This window comes from Polistes canadensis, unplaced genomic scaffold (genome assembly GCF_001313835.1).
Source record: "Polistes canadensis isolate GaletaPanama2010 unplaced genomic scaffold, ASM131383v1 scaffold_212, whole genome shotgun sequence".
Lineage (NCBI taxonomy): Eukaryota > Metazoa > Arthropoda > Insecta > Hymenoptera > Vespidae > Polistes > Polistes canadensis.
The window spans coordinates 221,035-240,275 of record NW_014569759.1 but is presented as its reverse complement, the minus strand read 5'-3'; the positions used below and the strand labels follow the sequence as shown (position 1 = coordinate 240,275).

General features: G+C 30.4%; 2 protein-coding genes across 2 annotated transcripts; one reads left to right on the top strand and one right to left on the bottom strand.

Annotated features, from left to right (window-relative positions):
- Positions 1–58: 58 nt before the first annotated feature.
- LOC106790069 (actin-binding protein anillin-like) lies at positions 59–9,614 on the top strand. Its single transcript, XM_014754743.1, has 23 exons — positions 59–156; positions 260–390; positions 468–854; positions 933–1,258; positions 1,334–1,547; positions 1,623–1,750; positions 1,972–2,077; positions 4,023–4,137; positions 4,424–4,596; positions 4,667–4,843; positions 5,103–5,619; positions 5,688–5,971; positions 6,060–6,153; positions 6,247–6,470; positions 6,547–6,666; positions 6,836–7,029; positions 7,111–7,240; positions 7,334–7,580; positions 7,672–7,836; positions 7,909–8,165; positions 8,260–8,430; positions 8,579–8,801; positions 8,878–9,614. The coding sequence occupies exons 1-23, from the start codon at positions 111–113 to the stop codon at positions 9,126–9,128; spliced, it is 4,680 nt and encodes a 1,559-aa protein (XP_014610229.1). The 5' UTR covers positions 59–110; the 3' UTR covers positions 9,129–9,614.
- Positions 9,615–10,577: 963 nt separating this feature from the next.
- On the bottom strand, positions 10,578–13,341 carry LOC106790076 (flexible cuticle protein 12-like). Its single transcript, XM_014754752.1, has 3 exons — positions 12,975–13,341; positions 11,744–11,991; positions 10,578–11,589 (listed from the first exon to the last, which is right to left on the bottom strand). The coding sequence occupies exons 1-3, from the start codon at positions 12,981–12,983 to the stop codon at positions 11,529–11,531; spliced, it is 318 nt and encodes a 105-aa protein (XP_014610238.1). The 5' UTR covers positions 12,984–13,341; the 3' UTR covers positions 10,578–11,528.
- Between the last annotated feature and the right edge of the window lie 5,900 nt (positions 13,342–19,241).

Sequence of the window (19,241 nt, the reverse complement as noted above, 5' to 3'; positions counted from 1 at the left end):
GATAATAATGTAGGAAACTATCTTATCGCATCGAACTTTCTTTTTAAAGCATTTCTGAACTCAACAACAATATTATGATTTATTGCATTTAAACAATATTACAAGTTACAATGGAATTAGAAACGTTGTTGCGAAAAAGTGCCTTAACAAATATATGTAAGTATTAAATAAAAAGTAATAATTATATTTTAGTTATATATTTTATTATTTTTTAAAAATGTAATTACACTAATGTCACTTTCCTTATATACTTTTTCAGTTGAAACTAAACAGGAAGAGAGTGAAAAAGTAGAAGATGAATATTTTCAAGAGATCTATGATCAGTGGAAAGGAACTAAAGCAAAAGATAAAGATTTAACTTATAAAGTGATACCTAAGTTTTATTTTAAGGTATACTGTTTAACAAATTTATGATAAATATAATAAAACATTATAAACAGTTTGATAAAAAATATGTACATGTATAGTTACCTAAAGAAGATGAGATACTACCACAAAAATTAAGAGAAGAAACACGTGCATTATTCCTACAAAGACGTTCACGTCAATTATTAGATAATAATGAATTAAAAGCACTATGGGTCTTGTTAGATAAATATCATAGTCCACCATTGTCAGGAGAAGAACAATTGATTAATTATGAGGATTTTAAGAAAGTTGGACAATTGGCCGGTACCAAATGTAGTCCTTATTTTACTGCAGTAGTTTTCGCAAAACTTCAACAAGGTGATCAACATGGAAGAATAAGTATTATGGCATTATTTAATTATGTTATGAGAAAAGTTTGGTTACATCAAACCCGTATTGGTCTTTCTTTATATGATGTCACTGGACAAGGATACCTCAGAGAATCTGTAAGTTCAATATTGTATTTTATGATTCACAAACTTGTTTTTTCTTTTTTCATATGGTTCTTATTTATTTTTATACAGGACCTGGAAAATTATATTTTAGAACTTATACCAACACTGCCGCAACTGGAAGGTCTTGAAAAATCATTCCATTCATTTTACGTGTGTACAGCTGTTAGAAAATTTTTATTCTTTTTGGATCCTCTTAGAACTGGAAGAGTTCGTATTCAAGATATTCTGGCATGCAGTTTTCTCGACGACCTATTAGAATTACGAGACGAAGACCTACCGAAAGATTTACAAGAAGCTAATTGGTTTTCAGCACCGTCTGCGCTTAAAGTTTATGGCCAGTATCTTAACCTTGATAGGGACCATAATGGAATGCTCAATAAAGAAGAACTTGCAGGGTTTGAATCTTATAAAATTTACTTTACACTTGTCTTGTTTTAATAGATAATAAAATAATTTCATTTATTTGATAGGTATGGAACAGGCACTTTAACCGGTGTATTTTTAGAAAGAGTATTTCAAGAATGTTTAACATACGAAGGAGAAATGGACTACAAAACTTATTTGGATTTTGTTTTGGCTTTGGAAAATCGTCACGAACCACAAAGCTTGCATTACCTGTTTCGAATATTAGATATTAATAATCGTGGTTATCTCGATACATTTTGTCTTAATTATTTTTTCCGAGTAAGTTTGCAATTGCTTGTTTCTTAAACAGAATGATTAGAGTTTATTAATAGTAATAATATTCTTAATTAATAGGCAATACAAGAACAAATGACAACGCATGGTCAAGAACCAGTAAGTTTTGAAGATGTAAAGGATGAAATATTTGATATGGTTAAACCAGCTAATCCATGTAAAATTACACTGCAAGATCTATTATCTTGGTAAGAGATAAATATATGTTTATCAAACGTATGTAATCCTTTCGTTGCATGCTTTGGCACGAATATTGTTCTATTTCAATTTACTTGTGCGTATATATCACAACTATTATATGGGTAGGTCGTTCATATGGGGACTTTACATGGACAATCCATGCATGATGAGTCACTAGTAATGAAAGAATTAATTCATTTTTAAATTATGCTTTTACATTCTTTTTTAGTGGTCAAGGTGATACGATGGTGAGCATTTTAATAGAATTTCATGGTTTTTGGGCGTATGAAAATCGTGAAGCTATGGCTGCCGACACAGGAGATGAGTCATCTCATGTTTGATAAATTAGAAACATGAAAAAATTTGTCAATCTGTAATCAAAGTTCCTTTATGACTTTGCTTTAGTAAAAGTGATAATATAGTATAATTGATATCATATCAGGAATGATATTATACTATAACTATGCAGACTATATCCTAAAGCCTCTCAAATTTTAAGGAAGCATACTTAAAGTCTGCACTTTGACAAAAACAATATAATATAAATACTAATTTTCGAATATATTATTTCAATATTATTCTAATAAATGTAAGACTATATTATATATAAATGATATATAAATAAAGTTATTTTTACAAAACTACTTTATCTACTTTTTTCACATATAAATCATTTTTTTAATGTAAAAAATATTAAATCATATTCTATTATGTTACCGTTCTTATATATCATTTATTACAATTTCCACGTACAGAAATGTATATATGAAGAATTATTTAATTTAATTAATAAAATCAATCAGTCGATTTCATTGATAAATTTGTCTACTACTACGTTTAACTATGAATGAATTTACTACGATAGTCAAAATGATTTACACTCGATTGTATTACACACACCAATTTAATTATTGTTTGAATCGTGTTTGATTCAAAATGTTTCAGCCAATCAGAAGAGTATATTTTAAATGCTAACTTGTTTGATACAGCGCCACTCAACATTGGTTGAACAAATCAGTTAGGGCGTCGCAGTTTCTCAAATACGATTGAACGTTTAAGTTGTGCTCGAGACGCTAGTTCAAATATTCAAATATTTTCATTAATTTAATCGTGTAGCATGTTATTCTTGTAATCGTTAATTTTACGTATATTCGAGTTGTCAAGAATAATCTTTTATTTTTTACAATCGACGTAATTGTGAAATAAATAATATCGTTTAATTCTTGTGTTGACAATTTTTTTTTGTAATAGTTTTTGACGAGCGTTGTATTACAGCATGGCGGTTGCGTTTAAATGCAACGGTCAGAAATAACGAATTGTAAAGTATTACGTTTATACATGTGTTTTTTTTTAAACATTTATTAACTTTTTCTGGTAGAATATCAGAAGCAAATAGATTTAAGGAATAGATTAATCCAAGTACTAGTACTGCGTTTCTCTAGTTTGGAAATAACTTGTGGTCATTGATCCGTAAAAAGGACTAAGAGAAAGTCAAGAACAATGGACCCATGGATTCAGGTAAGAATTTTCAATAGAATATAAAGTGTCCCTACTGTGTAGTATAATAACAATAAGTACTAACACGTGTAAATTTATAAAGCATTAACCTTGGAACTTTCTGTATCCTGTCCCAGTGTGCATTGTTAACATTTTTATTATTTTTTTTTCAATTCTAATTCTTGCAGTGCATTAGAATCTTGTACTAGCATTTTGAAAAATAGAAAGTTTTCTAGAATTCTTATATTATCTTGCATTTAATTATTTACATAAAACTTATTCTCGATTTATATGCTAAATTGGTTTCTCAAAAATATTGTATAAATTATAATCGTGCAATTCAAAAACTCACACTTTACACACATTAGAAATAAATAAATATATAATAAATTTAATAAATTTGTGTAAATATCTTTAGCTCTCACTTTCATTAATATCTTCTTTTAATTATTTGTAGAGAATGTTAGAACGTGCTAAAGCAAGAGGGGAAAAATTGAATATGCAATTGTCCAATGCTGGCCACGATGTTAGAAGACGACGAAGTCCTTTAAAAGATGCCAATGCGATTATAGCACAAGCAACAGGTATTTTATTTATTGCAATGATTAAATTGATCTAACTTAGTTATTGTTTTATTTGAACGCATTAGAATTCAGTAATTTTTAATGCTCGATACTTAACATTAATTTAATAGTAAACAAGAACAAAAGTCCTACAAAATCCCCAATAAAATCGATGAGCGAAGAATCTCCTAAAAAATCAGCGAGGAAGTGTAGTCCTCAGAAAGAAAGAGTCGAAGAAGAAGAAAAAGAAGCAAAACAAATTGATAAAGAGAATGGTGAAATAGGCATAAGCAATGTCAAGTCTAAGCTACAAAGACTGGGCAAGCTATATTCTGGTAAGCTTGAATGTATGAACAACACCCACACAGTTCCTTTAAAACTGGTTTCTGATACTATCTCATTGTGTTTGTATATATGGTATCTGTGGTAAATGCACACAATATAATTCTTTTCATTTGATTTGCTTTCTATAGCACGAGAAACTTCTTACAATATTATCAAATAATTTAATCAATGAAATCCTTTTACATTACATTATCACATATTTTTTATTTAGTTAAATTTTTAGTATTTTTTTTATTACGAAATTATTTTACTAAGTATCTATTTTTTTATATTTAGAAGACACTTGTGAATTAAGTTCACCAATTCATAAGACAGAAGAAAAATTTTATGCTGAAGAGTATAATCAAACAGAATTGAAATCAGTAAAAAAAGGTGCCAGGCTCGACAGATTGGCAGCTCTTGCTTCGACCATTAATAATTGGGAAGATGATTTGTCACATCCAGTTATTGTAAATATTACCAATTTATTAATGTTTATTATATAAACACTTATTTAATAAAGATCTATATTTGTTTAAGGCAAAAACATCGTCCAATAAGGCAGAACAAATACAAGCTAAATTTAATGATAAAGTGAAGAACACGACAGAACCACAGCCAAGCACAAGTGGATGCAGTAAATGGAATAGTGGTAGTAATTCTGAAGGAAGTTCGACCAAGCAATTGAAATGGGACAAATCTGTTTTACAGAGCTTAGTAAGTTTTTTAAATTGTATTAAAAAATACAAACTTAAAAAATAGTAATGATCATACAGATAAAAAAGACTAAAGCTTTAGAAGGTTTTTCTGTAAAATGTATGAATGCATTTTTTTTTTATTACAAATACAGAACATAATTATAAATGCAATAAAAAAGATATTAGATTTATTAGATGGATATTTACAGGAGGCTCAAGGCTTTAGTCGTACAAAAAGCAATTGTCGTCTAGTGTATGACTTTAAGAGTTGTTCTCAGGAAACAGGAGGAGGTCCGTCAAGTTCTTCACCCAGAAAAGACACAAATACCGTGCAAAGACAAGAAGAGAAAAATATATCAAGCTCCAAACTGAACGTTGTATTAGAAGGCAAGGTTACGAATGATGACAATGTGCATAAAAGTGCAAATAGGACAACTAAGGAGAATGCAAATTCAAATACATCAGAAAAGACAGTAAGAACTACAAATGCAAATACAAACAATTCTAGAATAACATCTAGACTTGGTTTTAATGGTTCACCTAAGAGTCCAATACCTGGTTCATCACCTGGGTCTGTATTGAGTAAAGCTTCCATGTTTGAATCACGAAATAATGATACTAAAGCAAAAGATCCAGCACAGATGAGCCTTTCTGAAAGAAAAGCTCTTTTCGAGAAGAACAAAGATGAAGCTCCGTTAATTCCAAAAGCACCACTTACTATGTCTATACCACCCAGTAAATTACACGAAAAAGAGACATCTAATTCGCCACATGGACATGTGTGTGGCGCAACAGGTATGTTATAAATATCATTTAATATTTTAGATAAAATATCACTGATTATATTTTTTTATCTACGATAGATCCGTCAGCAAATAATCGTAAAGCAGAAAATTCTAACAGAGTCGTAACTCAGCGTGCAATATTTGAACATGGTCACACACAAGAATTGGAAAACAATATATTGCGTACTGCTCAAATTGAAAGACAAAGAGAATTAGATATGCTACGTTCACGTTTCAATACCAATAAAGAAATAGCACAAGCAGCTGCTGGTTCTTGTATCAGAACGAGCGAAAGTAGCGAAGGGAAATCTAATTCACCAAAGAATTCTCTAATCTGTCCTGTTAAACCTACACCAGCACTCGTAATATATTTTTATCTTTTACTTTACCTTAAGATTTACATAAATATAGATAATTTGTTAATTATAATAGGATAATGTTATTTCACAGCCACCTCCACCACCACCACCTCTTCCACAGTCATCGAATTCGAACCAAAAACATCATTTAGAGCAAGAAAAATCTTCACCAGTTAAACGACAAGGTAAATGAGTAATTAATAATTTTCAATCATTTCTTTTTTTTAATACAGTTGATTGTTCCAATTAATGAATCCATGATGTATAATAAATTACAGGAAATGTGCCAAAAGTACTACAAACTGTGACTTTACCGGATGTTAAACGCATACGTGTATCCCCTCCGAAATCTGGAAACTTATATCCTTCGCTTTCAGAAATTGAAATCAGCACAGAAACGGAGACTGAGTATACCGTTAATAGCACAGAACCAGTAACTGCTACCTTAGAAGAAAACACTACTGAGAGCGAATCAGTTACGGAAGCTGAATATTACCTTGAAGTATGACACTATAATACAAAAAAAATTATGCAATTAAAAAATAAAAGTATATTATTATTATAAAACTTTTCTTTAGGACAACGAAACCCAGTTAGATAGCGAAGATGAAACCGAAGATGAAACTCAAGATGTAAATACTAGCTTGGGAAAAAGTATTTTACATGAAGTTAATCAAAAAATAATAAGGAACAAAAAGGTACTATTAATATTAATTAATTTAACCCTTTCGTTACATACACATATTTTCATGGACGACCCTTATATGGGTCGTTAGCAACGAAAGGGTTATTAAAATGGAATTTTTTTATTTCTTAAAAGTATGATAGAAATTTTTATGATTGATCAATGCGTTTTCGTATTTGTAGAAGAGATCGATTGAACCTGATCCAGATAGTACAACATCTGATATATCTGTATTGGATGAAATGGATGAATATTTGGACGAATGTCTTGCGGCGCAAGATAGAAATGCTAAAAACTATGGACCAACACCCCCAAAAGTAAATAGAGGTGAAGAAAGTCCGGAAGTTGCTTCTGGTAGTTTCAAATATACACGGGGGTAATATTTTCTTTGCAATAAACTTTCGTTATTTGCGTGATTATGTGTTAAATTAAATGAAATTAATCTTAATCTTTCTAGATCGTTATATCGTTCTCCTGTCGTTAAACCAATGACTCCAGAAAAGAGCAAACAACCATATATTGTAGAAGGTGATCAACACACTCCCTTGTTACGCACTGTCAGCTGCTACAGGCGTCAACAATCAGAAGTGAGTAAAGAATATTTCAAGTTTAAGTCATTCATTTATATATAAATTAATTTCTTTTATTAATTCGTATGTATCTTATTTTAAAAATAATAGTTACGAACGCCGAAAGGTACCCCTCTTTCGGTATCCAAAATTGTGGAATCTTCTTCCGATTCTACGGAACCTTCGAAGGACGAAACAATTTTAGTAAAAGAAAAAGTGAAACATTTATTGGACGAAGTTAGCAAGCAGCAAACGATCATTGGTCAAGCTAGTCAGGCTTTAAATTTATGCAGTTCTACGATCGAATTTAATGAATCGCAGGAACAAGTCGAAGTAGAAAAACTTCTACTCGTTGCCAGTAATTTCATTATTTTATACTATATTATTAACAAAATTGAATTTGTATTATTTTAATTCCCTTCGTAATCGAAATATGATTTTTAAAAAAGCTCACAGAAGACAAGCCGCTATAAACGAGATTCAAAGATTAAAAATCCAGGGTACATTGAGACCTTCTGCACCAGGTTCTCCAGAAGTAGATGATACTGGATCACTTACGATATCAGCAATTACATTGCCATTGAGACGTGAATACTTAAGAAGTATTGCTCCAAGTTAGTATCAATAATTGTTTTACTTTGAGTTTATTTTTCTGAGCAATAAATTTAAACATATACATTTTCTAGCTACTTGTCTTCATTTCGTTTGTTTGATACTGCATTTGGATGAAGTATTAGCAACACCCGTGGTTGTTGCCGAGTCCGGCGATTCTTGTCTACGTTTTCCTTCGACATTAAAATTGCAAAATTTGTACAGCGATTTTAAAATAACCGTTGAAATTTATTCTCTACGAACACAAGCCGAAATGCTTCCCCATGAAGTTAAATATCATATTTATAATAATGGTAGTGGACATAATGGTAATAGCAGCAAAGATAAGAAGGTAAAATTATATTATATTTGTTTGTTTGATTTTTTTAACGTCGAATTTTTAAGTTTGCAATTTTATTTGACGAGAAATTTTTTTCATTTTATAGCTCTTATCTAAAACGCCGAAAAAAAGTTCGAAATTTGATAATCGTTTAGTAATGCCAAATATTCAAAGCCCTGCAGGACCTTCTTCAATTCAATCTTCTGCTTTTCAACTATCTGGTTATATTGTTTTCAGTCTTAAAGAAGTAAACCGTCAACAGTTCACTTTAAATAAGGTATGACAAAAAATCTGAAATTTATATTCTCAGAAATAGGAGAATGCGTTTCATTTTAGACACTGTGTATTTAATAATAAATTTCGATTAAAAATATAGTAGGAAAATGTGAACCGATTAATTGAGTTCTTACTGTACTTTAATACAGGTCCCACAGCAATCTCCATTGGAGGGCAGGTTGCAGATGCACATGTCTTGTGAACCGTCAATAACGGTGGAATATCGTAATTTTTTCACAATATTTGAATATGTCTCTGGTTTTGGTATTTGGCAAAGAAGATGGATGGTACTCAAAGGAACTACATTATCCTACTACAAATATCCTCATCACGAGGGTAAAAAGACTCCATTAGGAAGTCTTGATTTGCGTGGTAATTATTATTTCTCAAACATTATAATTATTTATTGGATTGTTTGGAAAGTAATTTCGTTTATTCGTTATCTTAGGTGTTTCTACAAAAATAGTAGATTTAGCACCTTTTAGCATTTGTATGCGTGCCAATACGGTTTTACTTGAATCAAAAAGAGTAGCACAACCTGGGGATACCGATAGTCTTATTATGGTTACGAATGGATCTGAAACAACAATTAGACATCTTTACTCGGCCGACACAAAAGAAGATAGGTTGGAATGGTGTTCAAAACTTAATAAAGTATTACATATACTACAGGTCTGGGGGAATAGTTCTGGTATGTAATACTGTGTAAAATAATGAACGTGTTACGTACGTTGCAAGGTATTTAATCACAATTTCTAGTTAAATACAATTAGTCTTATTTAATGTGCGTATGCATTTTAAAATAATGCAATAAATAGTTAAATTCTATTATAGTTTGTTACAAAATAGCAATTATTTTTAACAATTTTAATATTACAAGTATAAAATTTATATTTCTCTTAGATAACATTTAATGAGACATCGATATATATCAAATTTAAACCGCAAAATAATATATTATTTAAATATGGCTTAACGTGCGTTAATTATTTAGCTGGTGTCTTTAAGCTTTACAATGTAATTTTCATTTATTATCGGGAAAGAATCTTTATGCATAAAATATAAATAAAAATCATAACGAGTTATAACTGTACAGGAAAATCGCGTTGGTAAAATCATACAATATATAATTTATATGATATTTCAAAGAGAGAGGAGAGAATTACATTACAAAAGTAATATATATTTTTTATAACAAAAAAATAATATAATTTTTTAAATAGTACTCTTGCCTTCTCGTTAATGAATATTGTACGAATATATATATTGCACGAGTAAAACAACATTTTTCTTTGCATTTAAAATTACTTCGTTACGTTCCTTAATTTGATTTTTATTTTATTTTATGCAAGTTACGTTTTCAACTTCATTTGTATCAGTCAAATGTAACATTACACATGTACGCTATAGGCACCCATCGTTATATTTTTCTATCAACTCTTAAGCGTATTTAAAAATTACGCTATTATGCTCTTCTTTCTTATAATGTTTGAACAAACGTAACATTTAAATTTTATATTAATTATTTTACTAACGTATTTGTAAATAACCGAATTAAGATGGATTAATGTAGTATAGTAATTTCTATTTATATATATAAATATATATGTATTATATATATATAATATTTTATATATATATAATACATATGTACATATATCTATACACGTATATGTATTTATATATTTCATATATATGTGAATAGATATGAATTTAATTACATGTTTTCATAAATATTGACATATTTGATATTTTTACGTAATCTCACAAATTTTAGTACCTACGCCTTTACAAGTGTACACAGATTTTTTTAAATGTTAGATATAAACGTAGTACTTTATATCCACGATTAACTTAGTGCTCGTTTTTTTAATTAGACTAATTAAATATCGCTTCAAACGATTTTTTTTGTATACTAATATTAGCAATAAAAATAAAAATAAATGGTCTCTTAACCCTTTCGTTACAACTGCATTGGCACAAGTATCGTTCCTTGTAAATTTGCTTTTACATGCAAATTGTGTAACGAAAGGGTTAATATAAGTGATACAAATGATTATGATCTTATATTTTTAAGAAATTTAGAAAGGAGACACTGCAATATATAGAAATATATATATATATATAAATAAAATTAAATAACACATATACGAGTTTATATGCATTTACTGCATGGTTTTATTATAGATACAACAAGTAGGGGTTGTAGGTGTGTATAAAAAAAAAAAGAAAAAAGAAGAAAGATGTGTCTAGTTAACGTAATTTAATCTGCGACGTTGAAATGAACACTACGCCGTCGTCGTCTCGCGCTGGATTTTGTTGCTTAGAACGAACTCTTCATTGGTGATGATGTCTCTCTCGTTCAAAATGTGTGTCTGTTTCTCTGCTGCGCTGTATGTGTGCATGTATGTTTTGCTGGCAGTTTATAAGTATTACATCATGTATCATATCTGCGGAACGGACACGTTTTTCGCGGGAAGCACGTGAACGTGTAAGATCTCATAAGAGAAGACATTTGCATGTATCTACCATGCTTCACACGAAATAACTCGAATGTTACTCGAGAAAAGTTATCTTCTTAAATTTAAAATCCCATCGAGAAATTATCAGAATTTTTCTATCATTCATTATTCTTTCTTTTTTTTTTTTTTTCTTTTTTGTCGTTCGTACAATTTTCTACGTTATAGAAGGTGAAAAAAAAAAAAAAAGAAAAAATAGAAATCATCGAGGTCTCGATCGTTGATAGTAATAATCTTCTGCGAGTGAAAATTTAATTCTTAAAAAGAAGTTAGAAGAAGAAGAAGAAAAAGAAGAAGAAGAGTAATGAGAAGAGAGAAAAAGGAAGAGTGAAAATTTGTATGATCGAAAAATAACAGCGACCGAAACCTTCGTAAGAAGATAAACTTAACACGCTTCGAGTTTAGAAGCGTCTCATCCGCAGCGGGTACATGTAAATGGGACGTACATGTAAGGACGGAATTATTGTTTTTATGATGCGCTTTTATGTATGCGAAGTTTATCGAAAAATCCTAAGTGACGTGTTGTTGTTGTTAGCGTAAGATTCCTTCGGCTTCCCGAGTAGTAGTCGTCCTCTTGAATTTATTTCGATACGAGCTGAATGTTAGGATGGAAACCGTCCTTGTCGGCAGTGTAATCAACCCTTAAAATCAAAACAACATTTTATTTTTATATAAAGTATATATTATATATATAAATATATAAAGTATATATTATTAATATNATATATATATTATATTTATAAATTATTTTATATTATATATTATTTTATATATATATAATTAAATTTATTTTACCTGTACGTATGACCATCCGGAGAGATGAATGAAAAGCTACCCGTGACGGCTAATTCTTCATCGTCAGTACCCTCGTTTTTGAGTTCGGCAGTTTCGTCTCTTTTCTGTCCGTCGCTTTGTTCGTAACTGAAGTGGTATCCACCTACCCCGATATTGTTAACTTCCTCCTGTTTCACGATAGTGATGTCATTGGGATTACCTTGCGGTTTGCCGAAAGTTACGACTAAGAGAGCCGCCAAAACAAATACCTGCGTTTTAAAAAACGAATTATCAGAGTTTTTTCCTTTTCTTTTTATTTCAAAGAATTTCATTAATTAAAAATACCCAAAGTCAATCGAACGGAGAAAAAAAAGAAAAAAAAGAAAAGGTAGAATTGTATGTGTTAATCCTTATATTAAAAAGATATTATAAAAATAACTACGCTCAATCGAATTCACTTATTTTAATCCCAAGGAAAAAAAACGAAAGAAAAAAGGAAGAAAAGAATATTATCCGATGAAAGGAAAAACAAAATTCTCGTGAAAAAGTTCTTGGTCAGACGGTGTCGATCAGAAATCAGAATGATCGATCGATCGATCGATCGATGAAGATGATTTTCACCGAGAGAATTTGATAAGAGAGGCTATTAAGAAAAAAAAAACTTCATCTCTCTCTCTCTCTCTCTCTCTCTCTCTCTCCTCTTTCGAATGTCTGGAATTACACGGGAGAGAAGAGCCTCGTGTCCGACCGCCCGCACACACAGAACGAACGTCACAGATCCTCTCTTCACTTTCACTGTTGCGTAAAAAAAAAAAACAAAAAAAAGTAACAAGGTAGAAAAGAAAAAAAAAAAGAATAATAATAGTAATAATAATAATAATAATAAATTTAGATGCCGGGTTCGGAGGACCGAAATCGGAAATCGTTCACGTCTTGTGTTTGTTGGTGCGTTGTATGTAGTGGTCACCTGCCTGCGGCTTTCGTTCCCACGACTAATTTTTTTTTTTTTAGACACACGATCCTTAAATCTTTTAACTTCTCTAATGGAATATATTATATAATGATTTTCTTTCTTTCTTTCTTTCTTTCTTTCTTTTTTATGCAAACATATCCGCGTTATTTTTCTTTTTTTTTTTAAATTTTATTTTTTATCTCAATCGTTTTTGTATATAATTAATCTCCTACTCTCGTCTGTGTGTTTAGCAAGAAAAAAAAAGAAAAATAATTTTTGGATTCGTAATGGGACACGCACCGTCTTCATGATGATAGATTTGTTTTAAAAGTACGTGTTCGTAAGCGAATGTCTTTTCCTTGCACCCTTTCGTCCTTTAACGGTGAACCGATACGTGATATACCAGGGATGTGCAGTACATCTGCCTTTATATAGTCGGAAAATCCCAATAGATGCATCCCCCCACTCATCGGATAGTCTTTGAAATTCATTTGATCATCCTACTCCCCCTCGTGCGCTTCTTGCTTGCTTGCTCGCTTGTAAGCCCAGGATGCATCCGCGATGCACCACACGATGCAGCACCACACGATGCAACGTAAATTCTATGCAATGCCGCGCGTTCGTTCATCGATGCTTTATCTTCTTCTTTTCAATTTAATCCGCGTATCTTCCTTAAATTAATCCCCATTATATTTTCTTATTCACGATAAATTAATTTTTGTCATCTCATTGATTTTTTTGTTTTGTTTTTTATAAAAGATACGTACTCGCATTAATTATTATTATTGTTGTAACCATAAAAAAAGATAAAGAAAAAAGAAAACACCAACGGTGACCTCGATTGGAATGTTCAATCGCGAGAAAAAATGTATAATTTGAAAAAACTTCTTTTATCTTCTATCGTGAATATTTAATAGAAATATTTGTGTTATCTAATATTTAACTGCTATCATACGCGTATTCATGCGTAACGAGTTGTGGCGGCATATGCTTGCTATTATTATTATTAGTTTTTTCTTTTCTCATTATTATCATTAAACAAAATATATATGTAATGGAAATAATTGTTTATTTCTACGATAAGGTTTTTAAGAATTACAGAGTAAGGAAGTGAAGGAACGTCAGAAGTTTTATAAAAAAAAAAACAAAAAGTCCTTCAACTTTTCAATCGAATAAGAGAAAAGAAATTCGTGATAAACGTACGAATGTCAGTTGCATTAGGGGGGAGTAAATGCCAGTTGCACTTGTTCGTCCTTAAAAAATAATCTTACGAACGTACTCCATATAGATGAAATGTCGAGATAACGAGCAACCTCAGGAGGTGGTGGTTACGAGCAATACTATTGAAGAGAACTATGATGCAACTATGTTATTACTTGCTGCCAATGATACACGTTTGAGATTGATTTGTATTATTAATTGATCAGAAAATAAAAAAGAAAAAAAAAAATAGATGAAAAATTTCGAACATTGGTCTTATATTTAAAAAACAACAAGGAGCATAATTCTATGCAGATTTTGTAAAATTAATTACCAATTGCAACCCTCTCCCTCGAATATTCGAATTTAGTTGATCGAAAGCGGTAATAATACTCGCACACACCAATTTACGTTCTCGAACGTCCTTGGTCATTGTGACATTTAGTTTTCTCTCTCGACGTAGTAAGTACGTACGTACGTAGATGTTGAGGAAAGTTAATGACGTAACTACCGGTGACCTTGCCATTTCCGAAGATGCGCTGCTGCCGTTGACGAAGACGCCTCCGGCTACCGTCTTTCTCAGCTTCTACTATCTCTCCTTCCCCATATTTAAACGACCTATCGTAGGATGGTCCACTTGTTTTATTTCTCACTATGTGATCTCTCAAATAAAAAAATGAATCATTCGTAAGTGTCAAAAATGATTAACGACACTTATAAACATACCGCAACAGCAGCATTTAATTGTATTCCTAATTTTATCAATGTGATTCAATTTTAACAGCATTAAATTAAAATCATTTTGTAAGAACAATCAATGAATATGACAATTTATGCAATTGTATCGATTTTTTTTTGGTTTTGTTTTACGTAATTGGCCCTCAAATTATTGGTCTCGTTGATTTTTAATGAAAGATTGTTTTTTTTTTAAGGAAAAATTTCCCTTTCATAGATAAAACTGTTCAACAAGTTTCTTTTTTATTTACTTATATATATATTTTCAAATAAATATTAATCTTATTATATAAGTGTGTATACAAATTGGATCAAAAATATTTTCAATTACTATGAAATGTAACTATTTAAGATTCTCAACTATGAAATGCATCAAATAATAAATTATCTGGGTTTAACAATAAGATGTTATCACATTTTCCATTTCCTAAACACGATAATATGTACTTACGAACGTGATGATAAAATTAATAACAGTTTTATCTAGGATAGACATAAATATATCTTATTAAACTTGGAACCCATTAATTTCGAATAATTAGTTAGACTTATGAGTTCCCTCCCTATTATTTTCTATCTTTTTCTTTGGTAAGAGAGAATCTGTTTTTTTTTTTCCTTTTCCTCGGCTAGAGTTAAACGAGCCAATAAGCAAACATAATAAACGTGAAAGCGTGCACGAAGAAGAACGGTTGACGAAGTCCTGTCTCTGCGAATCGTAAAAAACGGAGAAAAGAAATATACTTGTCGAAAAAACTTATCTCGATTGTGCAAAATTCGAAATAAGATTCGCCGATGATCTTGCAAGATCGCATCAATTTTTTTTTGTCAAAATTCCATTCCTTTCTTTTGCCGTTTACCTTCGAACCAAATCTCTTCCCGTTTCTTCGAGGACGCGTTATTATTGGTTCTTTTTTTTATTTGTTTCTCTTTGTGCAACCTTTAGATCGATTTAATTATTCCCCCCCCCCCAGCCCCCCGCCTTCTACGATATATTTTAAGTAATTTTATTTTTATTCTATTTTAAATAATAATTATTTTTGTTGATTAGAAAAAAAAGAAACATTTAATCGATTATAAAAGTACACACGGTCATCGTAATGTGCACACTCTCACTCTTCTCATACGTCTAACGAATTCATATTTTTATTGCAGTCGTGGAGAATGGATGATGATTTATTGTGTATACATCGGTTATGTAGTCTGGTAGCAAAGTTCTTATGCCGGTAACGTCGTCGACGATAATTAGAAAACGAAAACTTCACCATCTACGTTTGTTTTTTTTCTTTTTTCTTTTATATAGATATCTTCGCATAAACGAAGATATGTGTGTGCATGTTGCAGGGAACTCAAATGAGTAGAGGATTATGAAGTATCGTAGTAGATCGTAAAATTTATGTAACAAAATTTATTTCGAAATCTAGCAGCAATCTAAAGTTTGATAAATCCCGTACCGTGATAAAGTAATCAATTTTTTTTTTTTTTATTTTCATATTCATTCGAATCATCATCAGGTATGTATTATCTTTCATCAATATTTTTACAATAATCACCATTAAAATCGAAACGTAATCCATGTAAAATAAAAAAACAAAACTCTATTATAATGAAGACATCAAAATATGCAACCGAGCATGATGATGATCTATTGATCGATCGATCAAATTTATTTTTTTTTTCCAACAAATAAAAGCACTTTATCGTAAACTTTAAGCGGACAAAAGTAATTCGTCGTTTATTTAATTTGTATTAATTATTGGTTATTCCTATATACCACCTGGCAAACGTTCGGCATCCTATCTCGTTTCGTAATATTTAGATAATACAATAATATTGTGCATTAATAAAGAAGATTTTTTTTTTTTTTGAAACGATTCGTTGTACTCACTTTATGGGGGGAATTATGGTGGCACGCGATAAGCGCGAAAGTGAGTAAATGTCAACTACAATGTCTCAACCCCTCACAGCCTCCTCCTCACCCACTCACCTCCACCCCTTCTCTCTCTCTCTCTCTTTCTCTTTCTATCGTCAATTCATCTTCTGGTATTACACGGGTTAGCAAATGTAACGAGCTACGTACGCCGGCAATATGTTCGATATGCCAGATGTGCAATTACCTTCACGTCTCATGATAATCTCTACTTGCATTTTCAACGCCGTTAAAGGGAACTTTGATGAAATATATTACCGACTAACTTGATTTTTTTTTTCTATTTCATCTTCTTCTTTTCTTCTTCTTCTTCTTCTTTAACTTATTCCACCCTTTACCGTTTCGTTCTCTTTCTTTCCGTCTTTTTCTTGACATTTACTTACACCGTAAACTATCCGTTAGACCTTCGAGATTTTATTTCTTTTTTTTTAAACTAATAAGTGTATTCTACCTCTTTATACATGACGTCATAGTTAAAAGAAAATTGTATAGATGAATATAATGAACAGTTTTTATTTGATAGTAGATTAAAGTATTTAAGGGATGTATACTGTACAGGTGTCGTCATTTGATAACGAAATGATTAACATATTTAATTTTAATTATTTCTGCAAATAAAATGGTCTGTATTTCATGTTACAATATTATAATTAACTGGGACAATATTTTATTTGTATTAGGGTAGAATAATAGGAGTCTCATAAATTGCAATCACGTTTATTATAGTCATTTTTTACTGTTTAAAATTGATATAAAAAAAAAAGGGATGAAATTCTCCATCGTGGAGACAGTCATCGTATCGAATGAATAAAAAGTGCATTTTGTATATTGAAGATGAGAGGAAAGAAAAAATACCCGGAGAGACACGTCAATAATCTTAGCAAATGTTCGATAATAAATATTAACCCTTTCTCTTCTGTTTGTTATTGCATAATTCCTCGTAAATTTTCAATCAATTTAAATCCTTTAACGACATTTGGATTAATGTACTTCTCATTGCATCATTGTAATCATTTTCCGCGCCCTTATTTCCCATATCTGTGTTTACAGGAAGATACAAAAAGAAAAAAAAATAAGGTGTTATGTAGTATTATTTAAAACGATGACGAATATACGAACATAAAAATGTTTCATCAATTTGAAAGTTCATCGGTCAAATTGATTCGCGAGATACGTGAAATAGGAAGAGTTTTATAGAGAAAATAAAAAAGAAATGAAAATAAATTCAAAACCCTATTAAATGGAAAACGTGTTTAGGTATTTCTTTCTTCGAGTCGTACGGTTTTGTTACAAAGGTCGTATGTCGGTGTATTCCGTCTACATAAAAGAGAAAAAGAAAGAAAGAGCTATATATATATATATAGAAAGATAGAAAGAGAAAAGGTAACGAGAAGAAGAGACAGTATGTCGTAATAACGACTCGACAAGAGTCACGAGCGGTCAAGAGGGCTGCACTCTCGAATTGAAATGCCGCACTCGGGCAAAATCTTATTTCCTCGAACTATTCTTCTTTGATATTCAGGAAGACAACGAATCTCTTCTATTTTCTATCTTTGATCTATTTCTAGTATTTTGTCATAATTTATAATAATTATCATTTAACATTAAACCTATCATCTCACGTGTGTGATCAAATATTTCTAAAATATCTACGAATTTTAAATAAATATCAAGGGAAAAGAAATATTGACGATCCATTACGTTTTATTCAAAAAGTATTTTCCAACTACTTAATATTAAATTAAACTTATTTTAATATTAAACATATCCTGTAATTTGTAAAATGTACATTCATTATACGTTTTTAAATAAAAGAATATTTTTGTTCATTATCCAATTGACTAAAGTCTCGTTCTATATTTAGATATATATATGAAATGTCTGTAATATAATATTATAATTTATTATTATAATTAATTATTACAATTTAGCTTTAATATATATACAAAAATATATAAACATGTATTATTAACAAAATTAATAAAGTAACACTATTTTCTATGATATTTATTATTTTTATAATATAAAATTAGGGTCCTTGATCTTGACCAAGAACCGTCCACAATATCTTACATTTAATGATATATAATATACAAGTATAGAATTATTATTTTCTTCTCAATTATGTGAAAAACATTAAAAATGAAATTTCGAATGACAAAGATATGTCTAACGCTCGTTAACGTGTCAAATTAGTTCTCGATTAATGAGTCTTGAAATAATGTTCTCGACGACGTCAGGACATCCCTGACCTCTCGCACATCGTCCACGACCATCTCTTACCATCGTGCATGTCCTTTTATCCTAACAGTGTGATGGTTCGTAAGAATGATGACGACCGACCGCTGAACCCGGATCCTCTACTTGACTTCCGATCATTTTAAAATCACCATTTCCATTCAACGAGTTTTTTGATCCACCTGATTAATTAACTGAATAGAACAATTTTTATCAGGATAAACTGTTGTAATAAAAAATTTCTAAATTCGTAGTTTTTTTTCTAAAAGAAAAAAGAAAAAAGAAGAAGAAAAATATTTGGGACAAGTTTTTATAATTACTTTTTTTGGTTTTTTTGTTTTGTTATCTCTTGTTCTATTAATAAAAGTTTTACATAATATGATGCATCCATATCTCGGTGTTATATTCTTTTTTATTTATAAATAATATCCTTTGCATTCCATATTAAAACAAATAACTTGATAAAG

Coding starts and splice junctions, on each gene's coding strand:
- LOC106790069 (XM_014754743.1), top strand. CDS start 111: ATGGAATTAGAAACGTTGTTGCGAAAAAGTGCCTTAACAAATATAT. Junction 1,259..1,333: donor AATAAAGAAGAACTTGCAGG/GTTTGAATCTTA, acceptor TTTATTTGATAG/GTATGGAACAGGCACTTTAA. Junction 4,138..4,423: donor ACTGGGCAAGCTATATTCTG/GTAAGCTTGAAT, acceptor TTTTATATTTAG/AAGACACTTGTGAATTAAGT.
- LOC106790076 (XM_014754752.1), bottom strand. Junction 11,590..11,743: donor CCGGATGGTCATACGTACAG/GTAAAATAAATT, acceptor TTTGATTTTAAG/GGTTGATTACACTGCCGACA.